This window comes from Vitis vinifera, chromosome 12 (assembly GCF_030704535.1).
Source record: "Vitis vinifera cultivar Pinot Noir 40024 chromosome 12, ASM3070453v1".
Lineage (NCBI taxonomy): Eukaryota > Viridiplantae > Streptophyta > Magnoliopsida > Vitales > Vitaceae > Vitis > Vitis vinifera.
Window position 1 is genome coordinate 20,207,595 of NC_081816.1, and position 14,843 is coordinate 20,222,437.

General features: G+C 34.5%; 1 protein-coding gene across 1 annotated transcript; it reads left to right on the forward strand.

Moving 5' to 3' along the window:
• Nucleotides 1-875: 875 nt before the first annotated feature.
• On the forward strand, nt 876-5,536 carry LOC100261714 (putative disease resistance protein RGA1). The gene has a single exon (XM_059741351.1). It carries the CDS (start codon nt 940-942, stop codon nt 4,915-4,917), a length of 3,978 nt encoding a protein of 1,325 aa, XP_059597334.1. The 5' UTR covers nt 876-939; the 3' UTR covers nt 4,918-5,536.
• The last annotated feature ends 9,307 nt before the right edge of the window (nt 5,537-14,843 follow it).

Sequence of the window (14,843 nt, forward strand, 5' to 3'; positions counted from 1 at the left end):
GAAGCAATATTAGATTCTTAAGATTAAATATAAATAATTTATTATTAAAGTATATATTTTTAATTTCAATAATAAATTATAATTTAATAATTTTTAATTAAATTTTAAAGTAAAAAAAAAAAACTAACTAAAGTCTCAATTGACAATTGAGGTTTTAATTAAAAAATGAAGACACAATTGTTAATTGAAACTTCAATTAAAAAATGAAGCCTCAATTAATAATTGTAACTTTAGTTCAAAAACTGAAGTCTCAGTTGACGACCGTGACTTTAGTTCAAAAATTGAAATTTCAATTGACAACTGCAGTTTTAGTTAAAAAAATAAAATTTCAACTGCCAATTGAGGTTTTAACTAAAATTTTGAAAAAAAAATATATTTTTATGACATGACTTTCACGTGGCATAAAAGAGACTAATTTGAATATAAGTTTTATAAAGTGGTTAGATACAATATTTTAATATTTTTATATAAAGGGGCAGTTTTGACCCAAAACTGGGGTTTGAATCCCCTTCGCACCCACTTTAATTTAAAGTGACGGGCTGCCATTTTAAATTTGAAAAAAGCACAGGAACAATAATGCCTCCCAAGGCTGCACGCTTTTCCACTATTCTAGGATTCCAATTCACCGAAAGAGAAAAAGAAAGCAATGTACAGAGGAAAAAAAAAAGTCTTTTCCTCAATTATCATTTGATATATATTTGTTATGTATCATATAATTATATATTTTTAATGTAAATAATGGCAAATCTCTCTTTATAACTAGTCTTTGTAATTTGTCTCATTTATTCTAGCCCCTCCCTTTTGTATTATCTGGCAGGCTGTTAGGTGAAGGAAAGATTCTGCTTGCTGTTTTGGTCAACATTGCCATTAGAGAATTTTTCCTTCTTCTTGTTTACATCTTTGTGAAAATTTACTTAATTCCTCTGTGGAAATACAGACATGGCTGAGGCTGTGGTGGGAGGAGCATTTCTCTCGGCTTCTCTTCAAGTTCTATTCGACAGGTTGGCTTCTCGTGAGGTTGTGAACTTCGTCCGGGGACAGAGATTCACCCCAGAACTCCTAAAGAAGATGGAGATAACATTGCTCACTGTCTATACAGTGCTTAACGATGCAGAGGTGAAGCAAATTACGAATCCACCGGTCACAAAGTGGGTAGAGGAGCTTAAACATGTTGTCTATGAAGCGGAGGATCTACTAGATGAGATTGCTACTGAAGCTTTAAGATGCAAGATGGAGTCTGATTCTCAAACTAGTGCAACTCAGGTATGGAGCATCATTTCTACCTCGCTTGATTCATTTGGTGAAGGGATAGAGTCCAGAGTAGAGGGCATCATTGATAGACTAGAATTTCTTGCACAGCAAAAAGATGTTCTTGGGTTGAAAGAAGGAGTAGGAGAGAAACGGTCACAAAGATGGCCATCAGCATCTTTGGTAGATGAATCTGGGGTGCACGGTAGGGGTGGTAGCAAAGAGGAGATAATTGAATTTTTACTGTGTGATAATCAAAGGGGCAATGAGGCATGTGTAATCTCCATAGTGGGCATGGGTGGTCTTGGTAAGACCACACTTAGTCAACTTGTGTATAATGATAAGAGACTGGACACACATTTTGGCCTCAAATCATGGGTATGTGTCTCAGATGAATTTGATCTTTTGAAAATTATGAAGGCAATTCTTAGACAAGTCAGTCCACTGAATTCCAAAGTGAAGGATCCAAATCTGCTTCAAGTTAGATTGAAGGAGAGTCTTAATGGAAAGAAATTTCTACTTGTTCTTGATGACGTTTGGAATGAAAACTATAATAACTGGGACCTGCTACACACTCCCCTCAAAGCTGGCTTCAAAGGAAGTAAAATTATTGTGACTACCCGTAGCGAGAAGGTTGCGCTAATCATGCGTGCCACTCGAATTCATCATCTGGGGCAGTTGCCATTTGAAGATTGCTGGTCTATTTTTGCTAAACATGCATTTGGAAGTGGAGATTCTAGTCTACATCCGAAATTAGAAGCAATTGGCAAAGAAATAGTGGGAAAATGTAATGGTTCCCCTTTGGCTGCAAAAATATTGGGGGGGATCTTGTATTGTAAGGTAGCAGAAGAGGAATGGGAGAATATATTGAACAGGGAAATGTGGAAGTTGCCGACTAATGAAATTTTTTCCTCTTTAAGATTGAGCTACTACTATCTTCCTTCACATTTAAAGCGTTGTTTTGCTTATTGTTCAATTTTTCCTAGGAATTATGAATTCCAAAAGGAGAAGCTGATTCTTTTGTGGATGGCAGAAGGGTTTTTGCAAGAACCAAGTAGCAAGAAAAGAGAAGAAGGGGTCTCTAAACTGGAGGAAGTGGGAGATAAGTACTTTAATGAACTGTTATCGAGGTCTTTTTTCCAGAAATCAAGTAACAATAGATCATGTTTTGTAATGCATGACCTCATGAATGACTTGGCTCAACTTGTGTCCGGAGAATTTGGTATCCGATTGGAGAATGATGAGAGGCATGAAACTCTTGAAAAGGTCCGTCACTTATCATATTTTAGAACAGAATGTGATGCCTTTGGGAGATTTGAGGCCTTTAACGACATAAATTGTCTTCGGACCTTCTTATCTTTACAAATTCAAGCTTCTGGATCAGTCTCCCACTTGAGTAAAAGAGTTTCACATGATCTACTACCAACATTGAGATGGCTGCGGGTATTGTCTTTGTGTGATTATAAAATAATTGATTTGCCTGATTCAATAGGTAATCTGAAACATTTACGGTATCTGGATCTTTCCAATTGTATATTCCTTATAAGGTTACCTAATTCAATAGGTACCTTGTACAATTTACAAACAATGATATTATCAGGATGCTTTTCTCTCATTGAATTGCCTGTGGGGATGGGCAAATTGATTAACTTGCGTCATCTTGATATTACTGATACCAAAGTAACAAAGATGCCTGCTGATATAGGTCAACTAAAAAGTTTGCAGACACTGAGTACTTTTATGGTGGGCCAAGGAGATCGGTCAAGTATTGGAAAGTTAAGGGAGCTTCCCTATATTAGTGGAAAGCTTCAGATTGCGGGGCTGCAGAATGTGTTGGGTTTTAGGGATGCCTTGGAGGCTAATTTGAAGGACAAGCGGTACCTGGATGAGTTACTTCTGCAGTGGAATCACAGTACTGACGGTGTTCTGCAACATGGAACAGACATACTTAACAAGTTACAGCCTCATACAAACTTAAAGAGACTTTCCATTAATTGCTTTGGTGGTACAAGATTTCCAGTTTGGCTTGGAGATCTTTCATTCTTCAATATTGTTACCCTGCATCTCTACAAATGTAAACACTGCCCATTCTTGCCGCCTCTTGGGCAGCTTCCCTCTCTTCAAGTTCTTGATATAAGAGGGATGAACGGAGTCGAAAGGGTGGGAAGTGAGTTCTATGGGAATGATTATCTACCAGCTAAGCCTTTCACATCCCTAGAAACCCTAAGATTTGAAGATTTGCCTGAGTGGAAAGAATGGTTATCTTTTAGAGGTGAAGGTGGAGAGTTCCCTCGTCTCCAGGAGTTCTACATAAAGAACTGTCCCAAGCTTACAGGGGACTTGCCAATCCAGCTCCCTTCCTTGATAAAACTTGAGATTGAAGGATGTAATCAGCTTCTGGTTTCACTTCCAAGGTTTCCAGCAGTACGCAAATTGAAGATGCTCAAATGTGGCAACGTGCTGTCCCAGATCCAATATTCTGGCTTCACTTCTCTTGAGAGTTTGGTAGTTTCAGACATCTCACAGTTGAAAGAATTGCCCCCAGGACTGCGCTGGCTCTCCATTAATAATTGTGAGTCTGTGGAGTCTCCACTCGAGAGAATGCTGCAAAGCAACACTCATCTTCAATATTTGGAAATAAAGCATTGCTCTTTTTCTAGATTCTTGCAGAGAGGTGGATTACCCACTACATTGAAATCCCTAAGTATCTATAACTCTAAGAAACTAGAGTTTCTACTACGGGAGTTTCTGAAATGCCACCACCCATTCCTTGAACGGCTGAGCATTCATGGTACTTGTAATTCTCTTTCGTCCTTCTCATTCGGCTTTTTCCCAAGGTTGACTCATCTTGAAATCAGTGATCTTGAGCGGCTTGAATCTCTTTCAATTACAATTCCAGAGGCGGGTCTCACGTCTCTTCAGTGGATGTTCATCCGAGGCTGTACTAATCTTGTGTCTATTGGATTGCCAGCCCTTGACTCGTCATGCCCTCTACTTGCCAGCTCTCAACAGTCGGTAGGGCACGCTCTCTCATCTTTGCAGACGTTGACTCTTCATGATTGTCCTGAATTGTTGTTCCCTAGAGAGGGTTTTCCCTCGAACCTACGTTCGCTTGAAATTCACAACTGCAACAAACTGAGTCCCCAGGAGGATTGGGGTTTGCAAAGATACTCCTCTCTTACTCATTTCAGAATCAGTGGTGGATGTGAAGGCTTGGAGACATTTCCAAAGGATTGCCTGCTGCCCTCCAATCTTACCTCTCTCCAAATCTCGCGTCTTCCAGATCTCAAGTCTCTTGACAACAATGGGCTTAAGCACCTTGCTCTTCTTGAAAATTTATGGGTAGACTGGTGCCCCAAGCTTCAATTCTTGGCAGAACAGGGGTTTGAACATCTTACTTCTCTTAAAGAATTAAGGATCAGCGATTGTGCTAGTCTCCAGTCCTTAACACAAGTAGGTCTTCAGCACCTTAACTGTCTTAGAAGATTGTGCATCAGTGGCTGCCATAAGCTCCAATGCTTGACAGAAGAGAGGCTTCCTGCATCCCTCTCTTTTCTAGAAGTAAGATACTGCCCCTTGCTGAAACGTAGGTGCAAATTTAGGGAAGGGCAAGATTGGCACTGTATAAGCCACATTCCATGCATAGTGATTGATGACCAAGCTTTCTAATGAACTTTATGCTAGAACGGTTTAGAGCCAGGTACTTGTTCCATGCTCAATAATTCCCTTGAAAAGAAATTAATGTGAAATTGACCATAAACAGCCAGTCATATGGTTGAAAAATTTTCACTGGTTTTTCACCTTCTTCTCTGTTTTTTCAAGTTTAAATTAAGGCTAATTATTCCTTGAAAATTCTTGGCTGCCTTTCAGGTCTATCCCGGCAAAAGTTTAGGCTTCTGGTAAGGATTTTTCCCCTGTAACCATTTCAGTTATCAGTTCTAAGATGCATGCAACTTTGTGGAAGATGATAACAAAGATGCACTTATTACAACTGGTGATTTGCAATGCCCAAGGTCAAGTTTGATCTGGCTAACCACAACCATTTTATCCACCTTTCGCACTGAAGGCTAGGATCTTGCTAACATGCTCAAAGGACTGCAACCTCGACTCTTTTCAATAATTGTGCATTTCTCTTATTTCTTTTATTTTCTTTTCAAATGGCCTACAAATTTTTCATTTGTATGCGTCAATCTCTTTCCGATGCTTCAAAGTGAAGATTTAACTTTGGAAGTAATGGTTTTGTATGCATCAAAGTGTAGGTCACATGTTCCAAGACACTTTCAAGAACTTTTAGGATTTGCCATTGAAAATTTGAAAATCATTATATAGAATGTTTGGTTTAGATTTGAGTATTATAAAGTGGTATATAAACTCTATTTAAGAATATTGGAGGGTTTATGTATAATTGTTATTTTATCAAAAAATTGCTAAAGGGGAAGATTGTTAGTGTGTTAGGCTAGTTAGTTTAAGTTGAAAATTTTGTTCTATACATTCTTAGATTCAACTCTACGTACTTCGCTTAGTTTTGCATTGACCTTGAGGGTACTAAGTCATTGCTAATTCATTTACTAAGTTGTTTAAGTATGGTTGAGTTGTTTGGAGGATAATGACCAATATAAGGTATACCCTGTAACGCTAGAGTGCCAATAAAGAGTGCTTAAGTGTTCGTGCCTTTTTTAGTGTAGTTCTTATTTTGAGGAAATTAATTTCCAAATTGGTTTTTGTTAAGTTTTGTTTCCAAAATACGCTTGGTCCAGTAGGGTTATTTACCTATGAATTCATCTATTGGTTATGCTATTATACACTCCTATCTATGCCTTAGAGTTTATTACTATTATCTTTGTGCATTCCTAACACTCTCAAAACTCAAATCTTGTTTGAGTTTATTCATGATGATTGATCGTATCCTCCTCTAGTTGTTGAGGCTTTCACTATGGAAATAAATGGGAGTTGCATTGTCGGTGTCAAGGTTAGTGCAGGTGTCAGAAAATGAAGACGTTGTGAGAAGGTAGAGTTTAGTCTAGGTGAAATTGTGTACTCATTCTTTCATATTTAGTAAATTTTTTTTTTGTAGTTAATTAACCTATGTTTTACATGTGTAGATTTTTTAGGATACTCTATAGGTGATTTTCCACGTAAATTGTGCATCTTTTGTGGGATTGATTGCACTTGGTCCATGTATCACATACAAATGCATGAAAGAATAGGACTTTATGTTATTTGTATATTTTAATTTTGAATATTCTCCTTCAAGAAATGTTAATTTCTAATATCACCTATTATAACAATGAAAACTTCAATAGCATGTACTAGTACAATAATATAAAGATTAAAATAAATCCACACAAAAGTACAAAATGTTTTAGCATGATTCTATGATGATCAAATAGGAGATGGGAGATCAATCCACTATTTTTAAAATAGTAGTTATAGTTAGATCTATCAAATCCCATATAGTCATTACAAGCTCTTCTTAATGATCATAATCTTTTTCCCTCATGCCATGGAATATTATAAGGATATTTTTACCATCTTATCTTATTATATAAGGAAACTTATTGTCATAAGTAAATATTAATCTTTGAGATATTCTGTATGATATTTTTTACGAAAAGAAATATATATTAAATAGGAATTTGAGATACTTTCTGACAATAGTAAACTTGAACACCGTTGTTGGAGCAACTTTTCTTGATAATGATATGGAACTATGTGACATATCTAACTGGAGCTAATAGTTGTCTTAAAAGAGTCAAATAATGTCTCCCATGAGAAGGAAAGTAAAGGTGAAACAAAAAGGACCAAAGGATGGATGTGGAGTTGAGTAATTGTAATAGAGAGGAAGAAAAAAAAGAGAGTATGAATACTTTGTATTTTTGCTATAATACTCGCTTTACTTTGACATTCTATCTTCTATTTGTCTAAGGTTGCTTAATTATGAATTATGATTTAACCATGGTTAGCTTTAGTTTCATATAAACCCATTCATAGTTTTTAGCATATATAAGTGCTTGGGTTGTAAACATCCTATGGTCATGAAACTTGGCCTCACTCGTTTTCCCTAATTTAGTTAGTTTAGTGAAAGAGTCATTTCTTATTAGGCCTTACCTAGACTGGACCATTTATAGTCCTGTTGTCATACTCAATCTTTTAGGCTAGTCACAAGTTTCTTGTTTTTGGAGAAATAGGGTTGAAATGGAAACACATAAAAACAAAAGAAGGTAAAAAAATTAAGGAAACTTAAAATTTTATCATCTTCTACCACTCTCTTATTCAATATTATATAATCTGTTATTTATAGTTACTCACAGTTAACAAAATAGAAACTCTTAATAATAAAATATAGAAGCCTTCTAAGACTTGATTACTAAAAAATAGAAACTAAAATAACCACTCAAAATAAAATATTCTCATTGAATTTTAAATACTAAATTTAATTCTAATATTTAGAAAGTTTCCAAATCAAGTTTAACTTTCAAACATGCCCCCTTAAACTTGATTTATGACTCTAAGTAACGTCCTTAACCTTTTAAAATCTTCAAACTTTAGAGGCTTGATAAAAATATCCGCAATTGGATCTTGAGGTTTTGCAAATTTTAATTGCACTTCCTTCTAATAATGCACTCTTTAATAAAATGATATCTTGTAGTGATGTGTCTGGTTTGATAATGGAAAACTCAATTTTTTGATAATGCAATTGTTGATTTCTTGTTTACATAGTGGATGCCTTGTTATTTCTTATGACCTTTACCCACTAATCTTGCTTTATATTTTTTATTTCTCATTTTGGATTCTTTGTTGCCTTGTATATTTGTCTTACTCTAATTACCTTTTTTCTTTTTTGGAAGGGATTTGAGTGTGTAGTGTTAAGGTTATGACTTGTCTACATAGATGTTAAATGTAATTCCAATTTTAATTAAGTTTTGAGAAGTTGGATATCACTATGCATCCAAGTCAAACAGATTCATATGAATAAAAACCTTAACACTTAAACAACATTAAGTGCTAAAAGTACAATACCGTACAATGTTAAGGTTATGACATGCCTGCATAAGTGTTAAGTGTAGCTTCAATTTTAATTAAGTTTTGAGAAGTTGAATATTATTATGCATCCAAGTCAAACCAATTCGCATAAGTGAAGACCTTAACACTTAAACCGCATTTAAGTGTTGAAAGTACAATACCGTGTAGCATCGAAGTCATGACTTGTTTGCGTAGGTGTTAAATATAATTCAAGTTTTAATTAAATGTTAAAACTTGAATACCATTATGCATTCAAGTCAAGCCAAGTCGCATGAGTGAGGATCTTAACATTTAAGTCACATTAAGTGCCAAAAGTATAACATTGTGTGACATCAAAGCCATGACTTGTTTGCACAAGTGTTAGATATAATTCTGGTTTTAATTAAATGTTAAAACTTGGACACTTCTATGCATTTGAATCAAACTAATTCACATGGGTGAAAACTTTAGTACATAAGTGTGGAAAATACGACATTGCTTCGCGTTAGGGTTACAACTTGATTACATGAGGGTTAACTTTAAATATTCATATATTTTTTTTTATGGATATTTAAGTTTATTAAAATTTCCTGCTCAAGTGTTGATTCTTTTTTTTTTTTTTTTAATAAAATACTTGAAAGCAAATTCGTCTTTGTAAATGATGAAGATTGACATGTGTACAAGATGGTGAGGGTCCATTGGGCGACTCCACTATAACATATATTTATATATATTAAGGAGTATTCCATGTCATCATCCTCATGGCGAGTCGTCCATATAAAGTCATCTTCATTGTGTGCCATCCACTTGTCATGGTGTGGCTCCACTAGTGCTACTCCACGCATGCTCCCACATCCCTATGCTCTAAGGATGAAAGACTTCTTGAAGTGAGTTCAAGTTGGATTTTTTAAATTATTGTCCTCTTTATATAAAATATAGGGAAGATAAATTGGAAAGGAAAATGCCTATGAAAAAAGGAAAGTGGATGTTCAAATTAGAAACTTTTCTATTAACACAAGATCTTCCTTTGATACTAAGTGGAAAGAAAGAAGGAAAACAGCATAGTGTTTGGGAAAAGTGGGAAAGAGATATTTTTAAAATAGAAAACTTCCTATTAAAATATTTCTTTGAAAAAAGAGTAAATTCAAAGAAAAATGAAGGCTAAACTTCAAGACCCACCCCATAGACATGATAGGGCATGCATGTGATACGTCTTGAAGTGGAGGCATTTGTAAACATCAAAATTTTTAGTAAATTAAATTATCACTAAATTGACCTCCAAAATAATGGCTTCTAAATTCAACAAAATTTAGGCTCAACAAGTGTGGGTCATACACACATTCGACATGTGATATATATTGAAAAGGTGACATATGACAAAAATTTGGAAGGTTACAAAATTTGGTCTCACAAATAAAATCAAATATTCCAATTGAAGTCAAAAGAATTTTTTTTTTTTAAATTCTCTTATTAGCAAGTTTCCTTAATGAAGAAGATAAGTTGTTGAAATCAAGAAACTAAATTCTTTGAATTAAACAACTAAATCTTGGGGGATTTCAAATTTGATTCCTTAATTTTACTTATAAATAAGGGTAACTTGCTTTAGTGAGGAGACTTCGGATCAACAAAATGACTCCACACAGGAAAAGAGGCTTTGTAAAGAAGAAAACGATTTCACAATATCTCCTTACATGTCCAAGAAATCACAAAAGAACTACACACATGTTCCTTGCTTTTCAACAAAGTCATTCAATAATAAGTCACTCTACACCCTCGATTGGCTTTCAAAATAAAGAAAACACTTTTGTCATCTGCTTTTAGATTATGATTAAAGTCATTCGGGAATAAGACATAATAGGCCCTTGATTGACTTAAGGCTTCACAAATTCTCCTTGCAAGTTTGAGAAATCGTAAAAGAACAACACACGTGTTCTTTAGCTTGCGATAAAGTCATTCAAGAATAAACCACTCTAGGCCGTCGATTGACTTGCTAAAAAAAAAAATTGTAAGAAAATAATTTTCACTTTTGTTATGAAATAGAATTAGAGAAATGTCAAAATTTTAAACTTTGTGAATGATAATACAAATATCAATCAAAAGCTAAAAAGCTAGAAGCTCTTGGGAAAGGTAACCATAATAATGTTAGCTAATTAGTGTTGTATTCCTTTCCAGTAGTTCCATCTCCTTGACTAATAGCAAAAAATCATACCATGACTTTACTTATAGTAACTTAGCTTATGCTATATAGATATTCTTCCTACAAAAATAAATAACAAAAATCATAAATCATCCATTGAAAAAAGAAACAAAATTTCCAAATCATCTATATCTCTTCAAATATTGCTTATGCCAAATTGTGAGAAGATGCATCCCCTAAGAAGAGATGTAGAACACTCTAAGCTTTTTCCCACTAGGAGGTTTGTTGGGATCATTTCTCCTCTGAAAAACATATGTTAAAATAGTCTTTATTGGTCAATAGTTTTTAAAGATACTCAAAATCATTGTAAGATTTTCTATAAGTTCTAATTGTTAACAAGCTTATCAAATAGGGACATGATGTCATTAAGCAATATCTTAGCTATAAAGATATTTAATTTGTAAGGAATTGAGTTTATTGTTAGTTTCAATATCAATAGAAATAGACAAGAATAATAATAGGCATGCTCATATATCTTTAGGTTTTTAAAGTTTCACTTTAATTTGAATAATCAAATCAAAAACCATTGATGTAGGTTAAATCCTTAAGTTTCTTACTTCAAAAACACCAAGGATCTTGTCTCATGATGCCAAGTCCACACAAGTGCATGATTGTGAACCTAACAATCAAACAAGAGTAGGAGAGAGAAAGAAAGAGGGGTTGCAACTCCTAGGCTTCCACTTAGAGAATTATATCTCTAAACTAATGCATAGTGAAGTTTATTGCAAAAATTTTAATCTTGCCATTAATGAATAAACCAGAGCCTACACCTTCATGGTTCACCCTCATCTTATTACTCCTTATTTAGACACATGGATTAATAGCTTAAGTAAGGACCATTAGGACTCATAGAATAAACTACTAAATTTTTTCAAAAACACTATAATTAATTTTCATTCCTAGAAAATATTGATTGTAATTCAATATTTTACGTTAATTAAATTAAAGAAAATAATCAATGCTTTGTTAGGACCTGTTATACTATTATATGTTGTTCCTCATGAGTTGATATCTATAATTAAAATAGGATGAAGGCATCTACCTTTTATATTACATCTTAATTGCTTAAGTTACAAAGTAAGTCAGTCCTCACGACACATCTTGTTGCCTTTTAATCCAATATTCTATGATAAGTAAATAAAATAAAATAATTAATGTCTTGTCTAGGGCCTACTATACTACCATATGTTATTCCCTATGAATTGATACTCGTACCTTTCACATTACATCTTAATTCTTTAAGTTACAAAGTCAACATTGTCAAGATAAAGCCCTAGAAAGCATGATATGATGTAACAAAATAAGTTTTCATTAATAAATTTATTTATTATAATTTTTTATTCCCATTTAAATCCCTGGTTGCATTGATTATTATTTGAGCATTCATGCCAATATTACTTGCATTATACGTGACTTGGATGCATTAGGAGTTGTAGAAAAGTTCCAAGTCATGGGTTCCTTACAAGATGATAAGTTGCTCAATGTCGATTCATGGAATTGTGAAAAACATAAAAGGTTATAGTGCACCATCTCTTAATTAGAGGAATGACTTATCTTAGTCATCAGGGCGGTTTTTTTTTTTGTCGTGAATGCACTAATGTTTATGGTTACATATTATATAGGACCTATGATGGATCATAGTGTTAGCTATCGCTTAGTCATGATTCACTAAGCTACTATACTACATGGGCTCTCAACCTTACGAAAATATTGAGAGTGTTAAGGTCTTCAGTGACTTTGACCATTGGGTGAAACCCTAAGGTGGTCATATATTCCCTATGGATTAGGTCACTATTGATTGTAGCAAGTAGCAACAAACATTCACAAGATAGGCATCATGATATCTCATGAGATTAAGATAATGTGTCCCTTTAGGTGATTTTAAGGATATATGATCAAGAAAACTATGGTTGTAGTTTTTTCTTAAGCAAAAATTTGACTTGTACTCTTACAAAGTTAGAGTATGTCAATTGGTCATAAAATAGGAAGATTTGAGACTCAAGGTGTGGACCCGCATTTTTCATGTGTGTCCCCATTCAATGGCGAGACTCGTTTTGTTGGTGAAAAAATATTTTTGGAAAAGTCGGAGTCATCACTTATTTTATTTATTTTAAAAGGGAAAATAAAACAATAAAGAAAACCCTAAAGAAGTGACTCCATAGTTTTGGAAAAGCGTGTCTTTGAAAAACCCAAGTTTAATTAGGTTCGAAGATCAAGTTACTTATTGGGAAGGTACCTCAAAGAGGTAGAACACCTCTAAGCCCTAAAGATGTCACTACTGGCTAAGTTGAGGGAAATGTGGCAATTAATCAATTGATTGAAGGTACCTAGGTAGAGTAAGGCGATTTCAAGATTATATTAATACTAGCATGCCAAATAAGAAATCAAATCACAATCATAAAGGAGAGTTACGGTGTGTACCTGCACTACTTCTCAAGCATTATCATAAGAAAATCAAAGTTAGTTTGAATAGTATATCACTCAGCATGCATTTCATTAGAGATAATAAAAACAAGTGTCAAGGCAGTCAATGATAGCATTCAAACATGGATATAGCTCATGATAACATGCATATTCATAGAATTTTGGAATTGGAGGATAGAGAGAGCGTACCTGGTTAGCAAGCATCAATGCCTTTATGGAAAACAAGGTTAGCTCAACAATAAATATAAAACAAATTCATGTATATCATCAAAAGGAATCAAAATCAATCAATCACCAAACAATTATCTCACTTGAATCGATATCAAAGACGATGTCAAGAATGTTGGACCCTCCACCTAGGTCCAAATTACTTTTGCATGAATTGGTTTAATGAATTCCATTATTTGGAACCATGAATTTTGCTCATTCTTGTTAAAAACCAAGAAAATCATGAAGATTATCAAGAAAATGCACACCAGAAGGAAATTTGGCAACAAAAGTTGATTGAAAATGAGGATTTTATTGCCTAGAAAAAGTCTAAAGATGGATTTTTAAAACTGGAATTATTAAGTTGAAAATGGATTTGAAAAATCAATTCAAAATTGTAAATTCTCAATCAAAGAAACAAAAAGAGGAAGAGGTGTGCACCAAGGTGGCCATGATGGAGTGAGATCTAGGGTAGGTAGGCATATGCATTTTTGAATCAGATTCTCTGTACTACTACTCATTTTCCAAGAGTCTGTAAGTTGCTTCACCTATATCCACATGCAACAAATGAGTGTTACAGTTTTCTTGTTTCCCAACTCTCACCCCTTTATGCACTCCAATTCAAGATTCTCCTCCCTGCACTTTAATCTCTATCTCTGCTGAATCCCAACAATAAAAACATTCTTCAAAAATAAACTTGACAGTCTTCCTCCGAGAACTCAAGTTTTTATTGTGTTTAATAATCTTTTTTAGCAAATCCTCATAGCTAGCATTAGTTCCTACCTTTAGGATGCAATATGTGTCCTTGTCCTTAGCCATAAGGATTTTCGCATTTATTCTCATAATAGTTAAGCTTTGATCAATGCTATGTGCATGGAACCAATATGTTATTTCCAGCAAAAAGTGCCACTGTGTTGTCTTTCTAGTTTCCTTTTTGGGGGACCTTGGACCCAAAGAGTGAGAATCCATCGGATTCTAAAAGAATGACTCGCAAACCCTCAAGCTAAGACTTTGAGTATTCATTCTGAAAACTAAGTCCCGTAACCATCTGTACGAGTTGGTCATGAGTAGTATCAACATGTGGCTTGGCCTCAAACAACTCATTCTCTTTGGCATGATTTTCATGTTCCGGGACCATGATTTTGCTCGAGCGCCCTAAAATCGCTAACATCATTAACATTGCCTCTCATTTTTAGCTTTTATTAAGTTTTGGTGCGCCTTTGAGTAGGAATCAATAGCCTCGTATAAGCCATCATGAATTGATCTTGCTGACTCGGGAGTTGACTGTACACTCTTGTCGAAACTAGAAAGACTATTTGAAGCATTCTGCGTGAGGAAGACTCCATCCACTGAGTCCACAACCGATCCCTTTTCATTTGGAAAAGCTAATGATTGTATCGACAGAAGGCATGTGTTCCCATATTGGTTCTAGAGAATCTCATTGGCTGTAGTTTCAGCCTGAAATAGAGAATGGCTATAGAAAGAAAAAATGGAAGAGTAACACTTGGGAACAGAGGAGTTAAAACAGTACACAAAAAAATAGTGGACCCTTTTTCTTTCACTTTGTATTCTCGGTTTTGTTGTTTTTTTTGTACAGTATCTAGATTTCAAACCAGATGCAAAGAGATTTAAGTTGAGCAAATCTCTCCATGTGGAAGCATGACAACCACTCAAAACATAAAACAACAAAGTTATTTTTACATATATAACCTAACACAACATACACACATTATGTTACATTCTTCCCCCTAATGTGATGTTCCTC